Consider the following 18,461-nt stretch of genomic DNA (forward strand, 5'->3'; position numbering starts at 1 on the left):
CGAGCTCACCCACCTCCGCGCGCCGGGCGCAGGCCGAGGGGGAGGAAAGACTCCTCCGTGGTCACCACTCTTTCTCGCCCTTTCCAAGAATTTGTTTAAGGGAGCGCTGCGGGAAAGAGGACGTCTTCCCGAATTCTCCAGCAGGGGCGGGGTCTACTGCTGCCCTGCGGAGCTGCCTCGGCTACCCGGCCCTCCGCGACGACCCCTGCCCGGCTGGGTCACTCCAGGAGACGGGATCATGAAGCGCTTGCTAGCCGCCTGGCTCTTGGTCGGGCTCAGCCTCGGTGTCCCTCAGTTCGGCAAAGGTGAGGCGGTGGGATCCCGGCCGCTAGGTGCAGATCGGGCGGGGAGTCCCCCGGGAAACGCCGCTCCGGGGGCCAACGAGGGTCTCCCAGGCGAGCTAGTTTGGGCGAGCGCCGCGGGCGGCGGGGAGGAGGCGCCGCGCCCTGGGTGCCTCGAAAAAGTGCTCGCAAAGTCCGAACCGAGTGCTAGGGGCTGAAAAGGCGGAGAGTGCGGGGCCCCTGGGGCACCAGGCTGAGAGCCACGCTGGAGCGGGACGGAGGGTGGCGGGAGGGCCCGGCGTGGCCGGTACCAGCGACTCTGCGGCTCTTTCGGCAGCCAAGTCGCCACGTGAAGCCTCCCCAGGCAGTGCGGGCGACGCTGGCTGCAGACGTCGGGCGGGGCTTTAGTGAGGGGCCCAGCGGGAAAGAGGGGTGCGCCGGGCATCAGCTGGTTGGTGCGGGCCCAGGCAGGAGAGCCGCAGGGCCGAGCCGCCGGGGTGCGCTGCTCTGACGCAGAACCCGGGATGCGCGGTTTGCAAACCCGGACCCGGGGCTGGGAGTTTGGGCTGCGGGTGAGGGGAACTTGGGTCTGGCAGGTCACTTGGGCTTTCTCCCGCTTCCCCTTCGTGAACGCGCAGGGTCGATTCCTGTAACCCCGGGAGTCCGCCTCCTCTAACCCCGCGGCCTGGAACTGCCCTCCGCACTCGCTCAGTGTCAGAGCGCAACTCCTGCCGCCAGCCCCCGCGCCCCCGCTCTGGAGCCGAAAAGTTCTAAGAGCTGGTCTGCTGGTGTTTTCCAGGACTTGATTGAAAATAATAATAATAATAATCAAGTCTTTTAAAAATACACGACTTCGACAAGTCTCCTGCTGAGTTGGTGAGGCGACTTTCAGAGCTTGAGAGAGGTGTGGCTGGTCAGCCCTTGCCCTGGTCCGGACCTGGGTCTCGGGGACGAGTTAATGCCTAGAAAGGGCTGAGGGAAGGACAAGGGGCTCTGGGGAAGGCGCGAGGAGCTGCGCTGGGGGCACTGCGCCTGGACTGCGCTCGAGGCCCCTTCTGCGGGAGCCGCGGGTGCTGGACTCCTCCGCAGGCGGCTTCAAGTGGAGAGCTGAGTGCGCTACGGGGTTGAGAACGCGGTGTCTCGACAAAAGGCAGCTGCATTAAAGGATGCGTTGACTCGAATCCATTTGAGATTAGAAACCGCCTGAGTATTCTACATCCTCTATCCGCGCCTCCATCCATCCATTTGCGACTGTTGGCCCAAGAAGCCGAATGCTGCTGGCCAGATGCCCTCGCAGCCCCGCCAGGAGAGATCCGCGCCCAGGTCTGGCGTCGGCGTCCCTCCCACCCCCAGTTCTGGCTGTTCCCCAGCCTGTAGGCGTGTGGAGGTGTATGCCTCGCCTGCCCTTACCAAGATCCCTTCCAGTTACCAGGCTGAGGCAGCGCTCAGCTGAAGGTGAAGGAATGGTAATAGGTCCTGCTCGGCCTAGTCCCCAGCGGTACGGAAAAGACAGCGCTCCCGTGGCCCACCTTTTTTCTTTCTCTGATTTCCCGTCTGAATTCCTTCTGCACTTTGATCTCTTAGCAGGAAGGGAAGGAGAAGAGCTGCCGCCACTCCTCTCCTCCCCTCTCCTCCCTTCTCCGCCTCCGTTCCCACCCTATACACAAACGCACACACACACTCACCCCCGCACAAGCACCTACACCGTGCCGCGGCCGCAACAATCTGTTCCCGCTCCGAGGTGGAGGGCGGCGGGAGTGGAGGAGGAGAAAGTGTGTCTAGCGTGTGTGGCCGCGTTTGCCTTGCTCGGTCTGGTTGCAAAAACCCTGGGGCGCGGCGAGTCCTGACTGTTCGCTGCCGCGATCTCTGTCTAGGGCTCAGCTTCCTTCGCCAGACAAGCCAAAGGCAGAGATGATGCCTGGGTTTTCCGTTCTGGTCCGCCTAGACAATGCTCAGGCAGCTGTGTACTCCATGTTTCTCAATAGATTTCTCATTTTCCAGCGAGCCGGTGGGGAGAGGAAGTGAGGGCTTTAGGAAAGAATCGGACATTTTTTTTTTTTTTTGCATTAGCTCTTTTGACTAACTTGCCCCCTATAAATTTTTTTTCTTCCTCAGCTCTGCAGAAGGCAGAGTGCAGCGTGCGTGACAGCTCCAAACAATTAAACTTTGGGCAAACTTATTGACGCCAGCGTTAACACTAAGAATTTCCTCACACCCTGCCCCCTCACTCCAGCCTCCATCATTTAGCTAATACAAACGTCTTTTAGAAACTGGTGTTTTCCCTCTGTGTGGGTTGCAATTTCCGTGCATTAATGCCTGAGATTTGATAAGGATATGTAACGCCTTTTATTAGTATTCTTTATTTTAAAATTAAACCAATGGATCAGTCAGATTGAATATTTTATTAACTCTTAAATTATTCATCGTTATGGGTTGCTCTAAAAAATTCAATAACATGCATACAGTTGCAGCAAGCACGTGATATCTTATGCAATCTGTCCCTGTGCCTGCAGTTTGCGCCTGAAGTCTTTAAGCAAATGGCACTGTCTAAAAATGTCTAGACATGTCCTAAATACTATGAATCATTGGCATTTGCATTTCCTTTTTTTTAGACTAATGGCGATTTTTAGTTAATTCTACATGAGAACCGATTAATAGCTCAACAGTCTCACTATCACACTATGCTTCTATTATTAGTATAGCAGTGTTTATGCTAAAGTAGCAGGTTTTTGTGGTTTTTACTATTATTGCACATTACTGTCCTCATTACCTAATTTTCATGACCATTGATTTTATAACTTAAAAGTAAGTGGCAACTTCAGATTCAAGGTGAAACATGTAAACATACTGTAAAATAGTGAATTAAAAATAATCAAATGAAAATAAAGTATCCTGTTCTGACAATTTGACACTAATGCAAGAATCTTGGCCATACCATACCTGTCATATACAACACACAATTTACCCATCTGGTCCTGAAAAAGTTTTTCTGATTATTTCTGAAGTGTGTTCTTAAAATGGAAATTTATTTCATTTTAAACTTACATAGCTTTAAGAAAACAGTTATAGTAACACAAAAAAAAAGGTGAGAAAATTGAAATGATCTATTCTTTATTCTTTGGTCTTGAGGTTGGCAAGATCTGCCAAACTAGTCAAATGAATTGCACTTTTGAACACTTCTCTAAATTAAAACTCTGTAATATTTTTCTAAAGTATCTTAAGCTCATTGTTTATATCAAACATGTACTCAAGGTCTAGGATACTTTTAATGTTTTAATAAAACTTTCTTTTCTCTCTAGAGACATGTGATTTTTTCTTCTTGGAAAATTATCGCAATCTAAGGTGAAAGAATGAAATATGCCTAACTAAAGTGGCATAGCTACTCAGTAGCATTAATGAAATACAAGTTTGACAGTCTTCACAATCTAAATTGGTAGTCTAAACTCTATTTCTTTGCTGGTAATTAAGATAATGTTTTTAATTAGGTAATTCATTTGTAAAACTTTTCAAAGTGCTTTGAATAATGGGATGGACTGTATCTGATCATTTATATACCATTTTAAAAAACCTGCCTCGTTCAAGAGTTTCCTAAAGTCTGAGAAAGTATTATGATTCTGATATTTGTTGTTTACTGCACACATTTGCAGGTGCAGTAGCTTTGAGTATGATTTATGTTGTAGTAGGTTCATTGTATCCTTGCCAAAAAAACAGTGCTGGCTCCAGAACTCAGTTTAAGCCAGAAGTAAATCATAATGAGTAGGTACTGAGTAAAAAATAGCAAATTTTGCAAATATGTAATTAGTGCTATGTCTTCTATCATAGCTAATCAGTTTACTTTTTTATTTGCTAAGTGGTTGGAAAACTGATTATTATGGAAAAAAAAGTAGAAAATCAAACCCAAGCTATTTCTATTCATTTCTTATCTGTATGCTGAGAAAGACGCTTCACATATTTCTTTCTTTCTATTTTTTTTTTTAAATCATAGCCCATAGAATGATTATACTATCTTCTGGTTAATCAAAGAAAACATGCGTTTATAGACAGAGTTTAACTGCTGCCCATGTGAAGTGGAGTAATTAGTAAAATGTTTCTTGTGGTTTCCTGTGTAATAATGATGGAAATTAAATAATTTATATACTTAAATTGAGTGAATTACTATTAATTGTCACTGAAGATACTTCCAAAATGTCTTTGATTTGAGAGAATTGTTGAAGGGAAAAGTTGACTAGAATCAACTATGCCCTCACCAGCAGGTGTCAGGATAATCAATAGAGATCTTTCACTGGGGGGGAAAAAAAAGTAAACTAGTAAATGCTATTTGGCAACTTTACACAAAGTGACTTTCTACTCTGCTGAAAGTGTTATTAGTTAGTTTTCAGTGCTTCCCAGAGAAAGTGAGGGAAGTGAGGACCTCCTGCTTTTACCAGAGGATTTAAATTTGGAAACAGAAGTTATTCTAAGTGACAGAGAGAAGCAAGTGAACCCTAAGACAGAACCAGTTTTTCAGGGGTCCCCTAAGCACCTTCCAGTGAAATACAAAGAATTCTGAGACGCTTGTAGCAAACCTATTATTACTGAAATTTCTAAGCATACTTTCTAAGCTTATTTTCTATTCCAACTATAAGTTTCATTAACAGAAATGCTGTTATGTTGATTTACATGGATATAGATTCAGCTCTGAAGATAAATGAGTACATATATTTATTCCTTCCTTCTTCCTTCCTTTATCCCTTCCTCCCTCTTTCTCAGTCTCTCTCTCATTCTTTCTTTTAACTGCCAGAGGGCACATGTGTTCACTAGAGAGAGACAGAGAGCCAGAAGAGGGAGAGAGAAAAAGCTCCCTCACCCTGTGGTGGTTCATGGTCACACTGCAGTCTCTTTTTTCTCTCCAATTCTTCATCCTGTTGAGATTTGGGGATTGTAAGCACATGTGCCCTATGTGTTTTATTTTTAAGTCTCCAGCATTGGGATTTGAACTGCTGTCGCCCATGTGGGGTCTGGCTCCCTTAACCACTAGGCCATAGGTTTTTTTTTTTGTAAGTGTCTAAATAACTTAAGTCATGTGGCCAAAAGAGATTAGATTACTTGATAAATAAAGCTTTGTCATTGCCCATTTCAGCCACAATTAAGTCCCTATATATATATATAAATAACTATCAGTAACTTAATACCATTTATTTTATTTTAATTGATCTTTAACTGGTAATAGTGACTTGAAAATTAGTTGTGGCCTCTGCTCATATAGCCTTTAAATCTGTGTCACAGAGTCACCCTTTCTATCAGTTCCCCTCACAGTATTTCAAACAGTACTGGACATCATGCCAGCCTGTTTACAGAGGTATTTTTTTGTGTCAGTCTTCCTAAAATAAAATTATTTCTCTCTCTTCAACTCCATTTCTTCTTGGCTCTCTTTCCCCCATTTCCTTACTAGATAGCAATCAGAACACAAGAAGCCACTATCCAACTGATATGTGATATGGTATTCTGTGATCCTTATGAAAAGGTCCCAAATCTACAAAATGTTGTGAAATGTACAATTTATCTTCTGGGAGTGTGGAGAAAATGATGATATAAAACCTCTACCTACCAAATCCTGAGGTTTAAAACATGAATGAAAATGAATTGAGTTCTGAATAATGGAACAACTTGGGTTTTTACACTTTGATTTGATCACAGTGTCCTGCCTAAAACTGTCAACTGAGCAGTAATTTATATCCAACCTGCTCTAGAGAAGTCCTTTGGCTTGAAGCTTCATCCATGTAGCACATAGCTGTGACCGTGGGAGAAAACATCAGAAACTACTGGCCACCTAAAATAAATGTCACATGCAGGCCTTTGATTAGTATTCTAGAAAAGACCATTTCTCTTGCCTTTCAAGTTCCTGGGCTCTTTATAAACTATATTGGGAAGATGAAACCTGTATGAGGCAACAGGTCAGGATTAATCAGAGCAATAAAGTACGCCAGCTGTTTGACAAAAGGAGAATGCAAAACTATATGTAAAAGCAGTGATACCTTACAGTGTAAAAACTGAAACATTATTATGTATACCTGTTTTGGGGGAGGGGCAGAGTGTTTTGGGAGGGTTCAAGGCCAAAAGGCATGACCACGTGAGAGAATTTTAAGATAGCTGATCCTGGTATTTATTTTCATCTTAGAGAAAGGCTTATGGTAATATGTTCAACAAGTTTTGGGTACAAAGGCAGTGAAATATATACCTTATTGAAAAAAAAAAAAGATTTTGTCAAAGATGCTTAAGCTTAAAAACCTGCTCAATAGTGAAAGAGTTCAGTATCTAAAGAATTTACTAATTTAGAAGCTTTATTTTCTCATCATGCCAGGAAAAATGTTATATACTTTTATTGATTTTTTTCCTCCTATAAGTAACAAATGAAGATATTACAAAACACAGTATTCAATGCTTTAAAAAATTATTTTTTGCTATAGGGCATATACACTCACTGGAGAGAAAGTGTGAAATCACCCCCACCCCCGGGACATAGACACTCCTCCGCAGTTCCTTTTCCTCGATTCTTTTCTCAGGATTTTGGGCACATGCGTATACATGCACATGCAAGTTTCAAGCCTCTACTTACCAAATCCTAAGGTTTAAAACATGAATAAAATGAATTGGGATCTGAATTGTGTGTGTATATATATATATGTATATATATATACACACACACACACACACACACACACACATGAATGTGTATACTTCAAAATCAATTCACATGGATCTGGAAATCAACTGCAGTAGGCCATGTGGGAGTGCAGAATCTTAACCACCTGTAGGCCCCACAACAGTGTTCAATCAATTCTATAGAAAAGAAATAGATCTTAAAATGCAGATAAGATGTCCTGCAATAGGGACCAGCAGTTAGCGTAATGGCTATGTCGCTGGACTCCCACGTAGTCGACCGCGGTTCGAGTCCCGGACCCGGTGGCTTAAACTCACGCCGGGCGCGTGTGCGTGCGTGCCCAAGATCCCGAGAGGAGAATGGAGGAGAAGGGATTGCGGCATGGCCATCCCCCCTGGGGGGTGATTTCCTGCTTTCTATCTCTCTGTCTCTCTCTGTCTGTCTGGCGAGCGCACGCGCCCTATAGCAAAAAAAAACCTCTCCAAAAAAAAAAAAAAAAGATGTCCTGCAATGATTTGGTTGTATTTTAGAAGATGTATTGCTATTCTGCTTTAAATTATTTATTATTATTGTTGTTATTAAGGTATCAACTACAAGATTTAACTACAAGATTTTAGAAGAAGGTTTAACTACAAGATTTAACTACAAGAATTTAGAAGAAGGCTTTTTAAGTACTAAAGCACTTTTGAATGTAATTATTATCTTGGTGAAAGGACATTGACTTAGCTTTTCTTTTCTTTCTTTTTTTTTTTAATAGTTCTGTATCAGACTGATCTCTTTTCAAATAAATGTAATATAGTATAACATTCCATAAATGGAAAGGCCAGTATTTTAATCTCTTGCTAGATCATAATGTGCTTGAATTGGAGATAATCTCTAAGTGGGGTTAGGCCACCATGCATTCCTTAAGGTTTATGCTTGGTATTTTACAAAGTAGTTTATTTTGGGAATGCAAATAATCCTTTAAGTCTCTTCTTGTACTTAGGTCAGTATGACCATTTAGATTTTACTGATACTGGAGATTATATGAGGTCAGCCAGGGTAAAATGGACTTATGACAGTAGCAGAAAAGTCCAGACCAGTCAATTGGAACACTGGAGACCATTTTATAATTTAAAGTAAATTGACAAGTCCATTCCTGTAATGTAAAGCAAGTTTCTGTAGAGATAAATCTTGTCTATAATCACATCTATAAAGTCTCTTCCCGTCACATGTTGCTCTTACACTGCTAATTGAACTCTAATTTTATTCACACTTTTTTTCCCTGTTTGCTTATTCATCTTTATCTTCCTATAGATTAATTTCTGTATTATAAACCCTAATTTTTTTGAAATGTCTACAGACAAAACCCAAATTATCATTGATAGACTTTGATGTTTATATGCAGGTTGTTGCTTTATGTTTTCTACAGAGCTAAGGATTAGAATAGGGCTAAGCCAAACAACAAAATCAAACAGCAATAACTACAAAACCCGGAACCGGCACTCAGTATATGTCGAACTGAATGAAGATCTCCCTTTTACCCACCCTCTACTCACACACATCATTGTTTTTTAAGAAGTACAAGGGAGTCTTGAGAAAGTTACTAGAGGGACCAGATGGTGGCACAGCGGCAAACTAAGAAGCCCTGCAAGACAATTCCATGTGAGAAGGTCCTTGGTTCAAAGGAGGTCTGGAGACTTCCCTGATTATGTGGGGCACGAGGCATGTCCTTGCTGGTGATCTGCTGCTGATTAAGGCTAGCAGTGGATCAGGGCATCTAGACTGTTGGGGATGCTCTCTTTCTCCTGTCTCTCTTGCTCATCTACCTTGTTTTTGCACATTTTAAGGAGCAGTATGTATTTTTTATATTAAAAATAGGTCAAAATAGTTTAGGAAGTAAAGAAGTTTTATTTCTTGAGCTTCATTATGTAACCTTTTATTACAATCTGTGTGGTAGAATGAGCCTTCTTTGAAGGTATTCTTAATGCTGCTGCAAGAGCATTGTTGAAAATATGGTATTAAAAGACAATGAGGGGGACCAGCAGTTAGCGTAATGGCTATGTCACTGGACTCTCATGTAGTCGACCGCGGTTCGCGTCCTGACCCAGTGGCTTAAACTCACGCTGGGCACTTGTGCCCGCGTGCCGAAGATCCCAAGGGGAGAATGGAGGAGAAGGAATTGTGGCCTGGCCATCCCCCCTGCGGGGATGATTTCTTGCTTTCTGTCTCTCTGTCTTTCTGGTGAGCGCTCACGCCCTATAGCAAAAACCTCTCCAAAAAAAAAAAAGGACAATGAGGATGTAAAGTGTTTTCTATATTCGTTATGGATCTCCAATGAAAAGAAAAGCTACTTCTAAGTGATAGATTCTTTTGTTAGATTCAAGATTCTAGCATTTCTGGCTAACTTTGATTTTGATCTTTCAAGCATTATTCTCGTTTTTATCTTTCTCTTCTTTACCATACGTACCTTGCTTGACAACTTGACAAGACATGTTCATTCTGATACCGCTCCTAAATTTGGTAAATAAGTTTAGTGTGTACGAGTATTGAGTGGAATCTTTAATTCTCATGATGACCATATGAGACAGGTGCTATGTGCTTTCACCTTCACATGAGTGAGAAAATTGAGATACAGAGAGGTGAAGTTACTTCCCAAAGTACACAGTTACTAAATTGCTCCTTAGAATTAGCATCTGGTTCTAATCTGGAGCCGGCCCTCTTTACTGAATAATGCTGTGTCTCAGTGGGTGACACATTCTGTAGATCATGAAGATATTTTGTTCAGTGATTTCATTATTTGTAAAATGCATATATCATGTCTCACTACTGTTTTACTGGTATATATCTTGGAAGGTTATACTTATTTTGGGGGGGACAATAATTTTAAAATTTTAAATTTAAGTTGGTAAAGTAGCTCTTCTGTTTCTACATTCAGAAATGAAGGAGTATGCTTCTTTGGTCAGACAGAATCAACATATCCTTCGGAATGTATCACTGGTAAAAATAGTGAAGATAGAAAAAAGAGGAGCACTTGGGAAGTGATTCAAACACATGTTCTTTTAAATCTTGCCCTTTAATTTGATTTCAACATGGTTTTTAGGATTTACTTGGTTTTCTAAACTGTTCCTCTGTGCTGTTTCATTGCTATTCAATGAGATAGATAGGCGTGTGTTTCTCTGTAATTTTCAGATACATAATATAGTACAAAGTGATTTTAGAGGTTAACAAGGTTTTTATTTCTGCTAGCCTAATGAAGGAATTTAATTTGCCTTACATCCTGGCCTTATTTAATTTTATTTTTATGTAACTCCATTAAAATTTTTTAGCCAAACCAAATGGTCTCAAACCATATTAGCTAGGAGGCCAGATAGGGGAACAGAGGTAAGATGCAATGCTCTGTGTGATGGACCTATCGGGGTTTGACTTGGAGACCTCCCTGCATATGCCTGGCATGCTTGACTCACTAACCTGGCCTGGCTGAGGCTAGGAGGTGGAATGCAGTGCTGAGATGCTATTGGGGATGTGACCTCTCTGTCCCCAGTTGTCTCATCTATGGAAGGAATAAGGATATTTTTAATATATATAATAAACTAATGAAAAGTCTTTCATTTACTCTGAGATAATCTTCATATCTCTCTGTACACCTGTATGATATTTAATAGTTGAAATGGACCTGAGCATGCTTTATTACATTTATTCTCCTAAAATAATAAAACAGTAATTAAACTTACATAGAGATTTCTCACCTCTGCTTTAGGGAACATAAGCAGAGAAGATATGCTTAATCTAACTTAACAGACGAAGACCCTAAATTTGAAAAAAGTTACATGACCTGGAATCCAAGTTGCAAATTGAGTTCCAACTTGAATTGAGGTGACTAATTCCATCATGCTTTTTTTTTTTTTTTCTTTTTGGAGAGTTTTTTTGCTATAGGGCACATGCTCTCGTCACAGAGAGAAAGAGAGAGAGAGACAGAGAGATAGAGAGCGAGAAATTACTCCCCAGGGGGATGGCCACGCCGCCACAATCCCTTCTCTTCCTTTCTCCTCTCGGGATCTTGGGCACGCACACACATGTGCCCAGCATGAGTTTAAGTCACCGGGTCCGGGACTCGAACCACTGTCGACTACATGGGAGTCCAGCGACATAGCCATTATGCTAACTGCTGGTCCCTAATTCCATCGTGATTTTCACTCTTCTCTGCTATACCACTTTGCTTGAAGAAATTATAGTTCTGCTTTTTTCTTAGTTCTTGAATTTAGGAGATAAAGAGGCAGTCTTGGTATCCTCATTATTTTTTCCCAAAACTATTCCAAACCACTTCTGAGTTCCACATTAATACTTTCTTCTGTACCGTCAGCATGTTAACACCTCCTTTCCTGTTGGATCCTATTACGAACCATGACATTCTCTATGTCCTCAATGGCTTCAGAAACTTGGTTGTTTTTTACTCTCAGTTGTCCCCCTGAAATCCTTTGACACGAGTGTGTAACTCTTTAACAATTGGCATTCAGCTTCCTGGAAGCTCCCAACACTGTTTCTCATCTCTATTTTTTAGATGCATACAGCCAATGATATTCATTAATCTTTCTCATCACATGAAATTACTTAGCTACCAGTACGTTAAATTTCTCAGATTTTTTTCATCTCTAATTAGAATTTTCTGCCTTTCACCTTTTCTCACTCTTCACTCACTGAACCTACTCTAGGCCACCAATCTACTTTCCAGTTCTTACAGTCTCTCTTCGTTCCCAGCCTGGTCTCTGTGATTATTCATTTCAGGAAGTACTCAACCATTCATGAATTTCTCCAGTCTCTGATTTCAACCATTTTGCTTTACTTGCCCACATGATTTTACCATTTTATTTTTATTAGGTCCCAAACTAAGAAAGTTTTTTTTTTTTTTTGGAGAGGTTTTTTGCTATAGGGCACGTGCACTCACCAGACAGACAGACAGAGACAGAGAGACAGAAAGCGAGAAATCACCCCCCAGGGAAGATGACCACGCTGCAAGCCCTTCTCCTCCATTCTCCTCTCGGGATCTTGGGCACGTGTGCACACGTGCCTGGTGTGAGTTTTAAGCCGCCAGGTCCAGGATGCGAACCGCGGTCGACTTCATGGGAGTCCAGCGACATAGCCATTACGTTAAGTGCTCGTCCCCCAAACTAAGAAAGTTTTCAAAGTTCTTTCTCCATCCCTGACACTAAGAAAACTAGAGTATCATCCACATGTACTAGGATACATAGGTCGGAAATCTCCGTAGGGCTGAAAGACTGAATCGGGGTATTAAAGGGAATAAATGGGAAAGACAAGGAGTGAGGATCTGAGGGAAATTATTCTGGAGGCCTTGTAGCCTTGTATTCTGCTATAAGTTTGATCATTTTAAATTGAGAGTATGATCATATAAATTATGGCTGAGGGAAAATAGAAGACAAGATGATTAGTAATCAAAGAGTCAAATCACTGAATAGCCAGGTGTTGGAAAAATCATTATCTATGTTGGCATTAAAATCATGAAAATTTGGGGAACCAGCAGTTAGCGTAATGGCTATGTCACTGGACTCCCATGTAGTCAACTGTGGTTCGTGTCCCGGACCCAGTGGCTTAAAACTCACGCCGGGCACGTGTGCGTGTGTGCCCAAGATCCCGAGAGGAGAATGGAGAAGGGATTGCGGCGTGACCATCCCCCCTGGGGGGTGATTTCTCGCTTTCTGTCTCTATGTCTCTCTCTGTGTGTCTGGCGAATGCACACGCCCTATAGCAAAAAACCTCTCCAAAAAAAAAATCATGAAAATTTATGTTATAAGAAATGTTGAAGTTGATGACAGTAAAACAGGAATGGAAATCTCCAAAGAATGAAGGATGTGGTACAGAGATGAGGAGTAATTATAAGGAGGAGTGGGGAGTAGAAATATATGGCATGAAGTCAAGACCTTTTTTTTCTAGGAAGGAAGGAGGGAGAATATTTTCTAAATTGCATTGAGGAAGAAGACAGGCTCATACCTATTTACCTTTTGGTAAATAGGATGATTTTTTAGAAGGACTTCTGCAGACCTAGACATTATGGGAGAGATAACAGTATCCAGTTTTAGAGGGTTCATGGGTAAATAGTGACTTGGAAGATAGCTGGTTTTCTCTAGATCCAGACAACAGATATCACAGGCTAGTCCCAGATATTCTCTTTGATAGTCCTATACTATAGTTTTTAGTACATTATTCTCATAATAATAGCTATCACTAAAATAGGTGACATATACAAAGTTCTTTTAAACCTCGCAACAACCTCAGGGTTGTTCTTATCCTCATTGATGGATAAGGATTAGAGTTAGAATAGACTAAGTTACCAGAACTCAAAACTAGGTCTTATAGATCCAAATCCAGGTATCTTTACACTATAGCACAATTATGGAGAAAAGCCCCAGATTCACAGAAGGGTCCCTTCTAAATTTAAAACACAGCTGAGGATGGGAGGATTTCTGCAGTTGTGACCTGACCTATTTTATCCTGTTCAGATAGGCATGTATTTTGAGGTCTGCATAGTTTAGGTTACTGAGAATGCCTAATATGTCTGTTTGGTGGCCTTAATTCTTACCCATCTTTGGATCATCTGTCCTAATGGTTATTACTTGAAAACAACATTGTTCCCAGGGGAGTACTTTTTTTTCCTTCTTACTATACTCATAATTGTGCAACTGTGTATACAAAGAATTCTTTTTCCTCACATTTACATGTTTCCAATATTTGTAAACCATAATGTTTCTTCTTTAGTTTCTGACATGCTGAAGCCGCACATATTTTTTTTTTCTTTAATCTGTCCTTGTAAGCCATCCCTTTCATCATTTCAGTTGTTTCATTTGGAATCTGTCCAAGTAGCCTACATATTTATTCAACAGGCTTGCCAAAAGCTCAACAGAGAATTCCAGGGATATGCTTCCCTAAAATGCTATAACCCACATTAGTCATCTTTTATTTTCAAAACTATATTCTGTTAGTGTATTTTACTAGTTATTTTGTTTATTTTTTAAAATTTAATTGAATTTTTTTTCCCCTATCAGGCTAAACTTTTCCAAGTAATCAGTAGCGAGGTCATGCTTTCTTTCCTTTTTTTTTTTTAAATGTAATTTTATGTTGCATTTGTCTCCACTGGAATTTTTAAAGTTTTTTCATTCTGTATTTAGTATAATTGCTATTACTATTGTATGATGCATGTTGTCATCACTTGGATCTTGGAACACCCTAACTTTATTTGCTACAAATGATATTATTGTGTTATTCATTGCTATTTTTATGTCATGTACATATCTGAAAAATAATGCAATGCACAAATTTCTATCCTTAGCTTCTGTTATTTCATATTTGTTGTTTTTTAGATATTTAAAATATTCATTATCTTCTTGAAACTATTATCTCACTCTAGTTCTATAGATAGTTTTCTATTTATAAATCCATATCTAACAATATTCTTTAATATGTTGTCATTTTTCTACTCTCAGCTCATTACTAAGTTTAAACTCTACAGTCTCAGAGAATCTCTGTGATTGCCTTCAGCAAGTAGCCTATGCTGGACCACAGACACACATGCACGCGCACACACACACACACACACACACACGCATACGTGTGCTCACACACAGACACACACTTCATGCCCTGTTATTCTCTAGCACCCTACTCTTTTTAAAGTGATATCACCTTTCTAAAATGATATGAATTACCTATTTCGTTTCCAGTGGATTGCAAGCTTAATGAGGGCAAGAACACCTACTTTGTTCCCTAAGATGTATTCAGTTCTAGGCCCACAACTAATATTTGTTTCCTGAATTTATGCATGCACATATGGATTAAAAACAATTCTGCTGGTATACAAATCTTTCTCTGGTTAAAAAATGTTTTCCTTTGATAGACCTACTAACTTATTTTGTAAATTCTTGTCTATTTATACTGATAAATTGAATTGTGAATCATGGTACAAGTGATATATTTTTAAACAGCAATAAATCCTCTCAAAGCGGCAAACTCTAAAAGTTGACTAAATAAATGGCCTACTGTTTCCATACCTGTCTAATCTATAAATGCCTTAAAAGTAAGATGTGGGGTTTATTTTAAATTGTCAAATTGTAATAAGATGGTTGTGATTGTTTATGAGATAGAGTGCTTTAAACTGTCATTTTATCACCAAGGGTTGACAATAAAAGTATGCACAACGAAATCAAAACCCTCCTGGTGGTTTTAATCGTCAGGTGGAGGAGCTGCAGGTAGCACATTGATCTGCTAATTGCCCCAGTGCCCTGGCAATCACTCCCATAAGCTCCACTGCAGTAACTTTCCTCCAACCAGGCCTTCATTCTCCCTTCTCACTATGCACTCACAGCTGCTGAACTAGTTGGCAGAAGGGAAACCACAGCACCTGGGAGCTGTGTCTGCCCAGGAGCCCAGAACGTTTGAAACAGCAATGTTGAGAGTTGTTTGTGTAATGACAGTCTGTATGTCACTGCAAACTGCTGCTTTTTCCCCTTTAGGCGACTATACTTCTCTCTTTCTTAAATGCCCCAATGATTCTAAAACAATTTATATGCTTGTGACCTCAGTAATTGTGTGATTTCCACTCCTAGTCTGAAAAGTCTAAAAAAAGACATCTCTCTCTAAAAAGACACGTAGTACAAAGGAATTGTGTAAAGACTGTAAAATCTAATAGTTTGCTCATTTTTTGTCATATGAAAGAAACTTGGGTCACTTTTGTGTTTTACTTTTTGTTTGGGGAAGGGTAGTTAATTCTTTTGGTAAATAGGATAATTTTTTAGAAGGACTTCTGTACTGTTTTCTACAGCAACTATAGCATTTTTACATTTCCACCAACAGTGCCCACGTGTTCCAGTTTCTCTATATCCTTCATAACACTTGTCATCTCCTACTTTATTTTCTTTCTTTCTTCCTTCCTTCCTTTCTCCCTCCCTTTTCCTTTCTTTTCTTCTCCTTTCTTTCTCTCTCTCTTTCTTCCTCTCTTTTCTTCTTTTTTCTAACTACCTTAATGGATGTGAAGTGATATCTCATCTTGATTTTATTTTTTAAGAGAGATTTTTACTATACGGCACATACACTTGCCGGACAGAGGCAGAGAGAGAGAGAGATAAAAAGTGAGAAATTACAGGACCAACAGTTAGCATAATGGCTATGTCGCTGGACTCCCATGTAGTCCACTGCGGTTCAAATTCTGGAGCCGGTGGCTTAAACTCACCCCGGACACATGTGAGTGCATGCCCAAGATCCCGAAAGGAGGGTGGAGGAAAAGGGATTGTGGCATGGCCATCCCTCTTGTGTGTGGGGGGTGATTTCTCACTTTCTGTCTCTCTGTCTCTCTCTGTCTGTCTGGTGAGCACACGTGCCCTATAGCAAAAACCTCTCCCCACCGCCCCCAAAAAAAAAGTGAGAAATCATCACAGGTGGCGGGGGTTGTGGGGGGGTTATGACCGCACTGCAATTCCTCCTCCTCCATTCTCCTCTTGGGATTTTGGGCATGCATGCATGCACATGTGCCCAGCATGAGTTTTAAGCCACTGAGTCTGGGTCTTGAACTCGGCTGACTACATGGGAGTCCAGTGACGTAACCATTACAACATCTGCTGGTCCCTCTCATTTTCACTTTGATTTGTATTTTCCTAATGACTAGTTATGATGAACATCTTCCCATGTGCTTATTGATCACTCTTATATTTACATGGATGGGAAACATCTGCTTAAGTTATTTGCCCATTTTCAAATCAGATTTTTTTTGTTATTGAGTTATAGGAGTTCTGTATATATTCTGAGTATTAATTCTTTACCAGAGATACGACTTTCAAAGATTTTCCTGTCTGTGGGTTGTCTTTTTACTTGATGGAAGATATATTTCGATGTGCTAAATATGAAGTCGAATCTGTCTGTTTTTTTCTTTTGTTTATCTCTGCCTTTGGTGTCATATCCCAGAAGTCATTGCCAAACCTAGTATCATGAAGCTTTTGGCTTATGTTTTATTCTAAGAGTTTTATAGTTTTAGGTCTTATGTTTAGGTTTGATCCACTTGAAGAGTGTGTGTGTGTGTGTGTGTGTGTGTGTGTGTGTGTGTGTGGTTGGTGCTAGGGAAGGGTCCAGGTTCGTTCTTTTGTATGTGGATATCCAGTTTTCCTGGCATCACTTGTTGAGAAGACTATCTTTTCTCCATTGAATGGTCTCGTACCTTTGTCAAAAATCATTTGACCATATATGAGGGGACTTCCAAAAGTCAGTGGAAGAAGCCAGGTGGTTATGAAATGATGGAGCAACTGAACCTTTTGGGAAAAGAAACTGGGTTCACATTCTGGAGCCTCTCTGAGCACACCAAATGCACATATGCCTATGATCCAAGTTGGCTTTAACTGGGGGGTAAATCATGGCATGGGGCCTCTTTTGGGGGTACCTGTCTCTGTGTGTGTATCTCTAGTGGAAGAAATAAATAAATAAACTTAAAAGTTGGTGGAAATGAAATTAAAGAATAAGTTTATTTAGATGCAAACAATTTGAAATACATGCATAGTTTATTATCAATTCACATTTTTTGCATAAACTTTTTGAAGACCTCTCATATGTGAAGGTTTACTTACATGCTTTCTATTCTACTCCATTGATATATATAACTGTCTTTAAAATTTTTTATATTGCATTTCATCACATATATCTTTACAATGTATAGCATTTCTTTTTCCAGAACGATTACCATGAATATCAGTCAAGATAAAGACATTACTATTCACATTATTAGCAATAAATAGCTTTTCATTTTTTTCACATTATTACTATTTTATCCTTATTTTTTTGACCATTCACTTGCTATACATTACTTGGCATGTAAGGAGAATATACCTAACATGAAATACTTCTCAGATCAGTTGAGTTGTGAATACTGTACATACTAGCATTAACAGGTAATAAACCATTTCTGTGTCCCACAAATGACATGCCTATTTTTCTCCTGCTTTCCTTCTCTATAATCCCCCCCCCAATTCCACACTGTCTTTAGCAACCATAACTATTTTCACTGCTTTTATGCCCTTCAATATTTTAATTTTTACCATAGGATGTGGATAGTCGATATATATTAAGTGGATACATACCATATCTTTCTTTCATAGCCTGACTTGCATCACTCAGCAATAAATCTATCATATTCGACCACTTTATATCAAATGCCAGGTTCTTCTTGTTTGTTTATTTATTTATTTATTTATTTATTTATTTATTTATTTTAAGGCTGAATAGTATTCCATAGAGTATATGTGCCACACTTTTCAATTCATTCATGTGTTTGTAGACATTTGGGTTTGGGTTGGTTCTATGTCTCAGCAATCGTGAATAATGCCTCAATAAACATTTGATGTGCAAGCGCTTTTCTGACTGAGCGTTCTCCTGTCCTTTGAGTAGATACCCAGAAGTAGGATTGATAAATCAAATGGTAATTCTATTTGTAGATCTTTAAGAAACATCCATGTTGTTTTCCACAGTGGCTGGACCAATTTACATCCCCATCAACAGTGTAGGAGAGTTCC

General features: G+C 40.3%; 1 protein-coding gene across 1 annotated transcript in view; it reads left to right on the plus strand.

Moving 5' to 3' along the window:
• Positions 1-6: 6 nt before the first annotated feature.
• The window catches only part of EDIL3 (EGF like and discoidin domains 3), a 496,837-nt gene continuing 478,382 nt past the window's right edge, over positions 7-18,461 (plus strand). The window contains exon 1 of the mRNA XM_006143479.1: positions 7-305. Coding sequence (XP_006143541.1) covers positions 239-305 — 67 coding nt within the window. The 5' untranslated portion in view covers positions 7-238. The remainder of the gene's footprint in view (positions 306-18,461) is intronic.

Source organism: Tupaia chinensis, unplaced genomic scaffold (genome assembly GCF_000334495.1).
Source record: "Tupaia chinensis unplaced genomic scaffold, TupChi_1.0 Scaffold000099_1, whole genome shotgun sequence".
Taxonomy (NCBI): domain Eukaryota; kingdom Metazoa; phylum Chordata; class Mammalia; order Scandentia; family Tupaiidae; genus Tupaia; species Tupaia belangeri.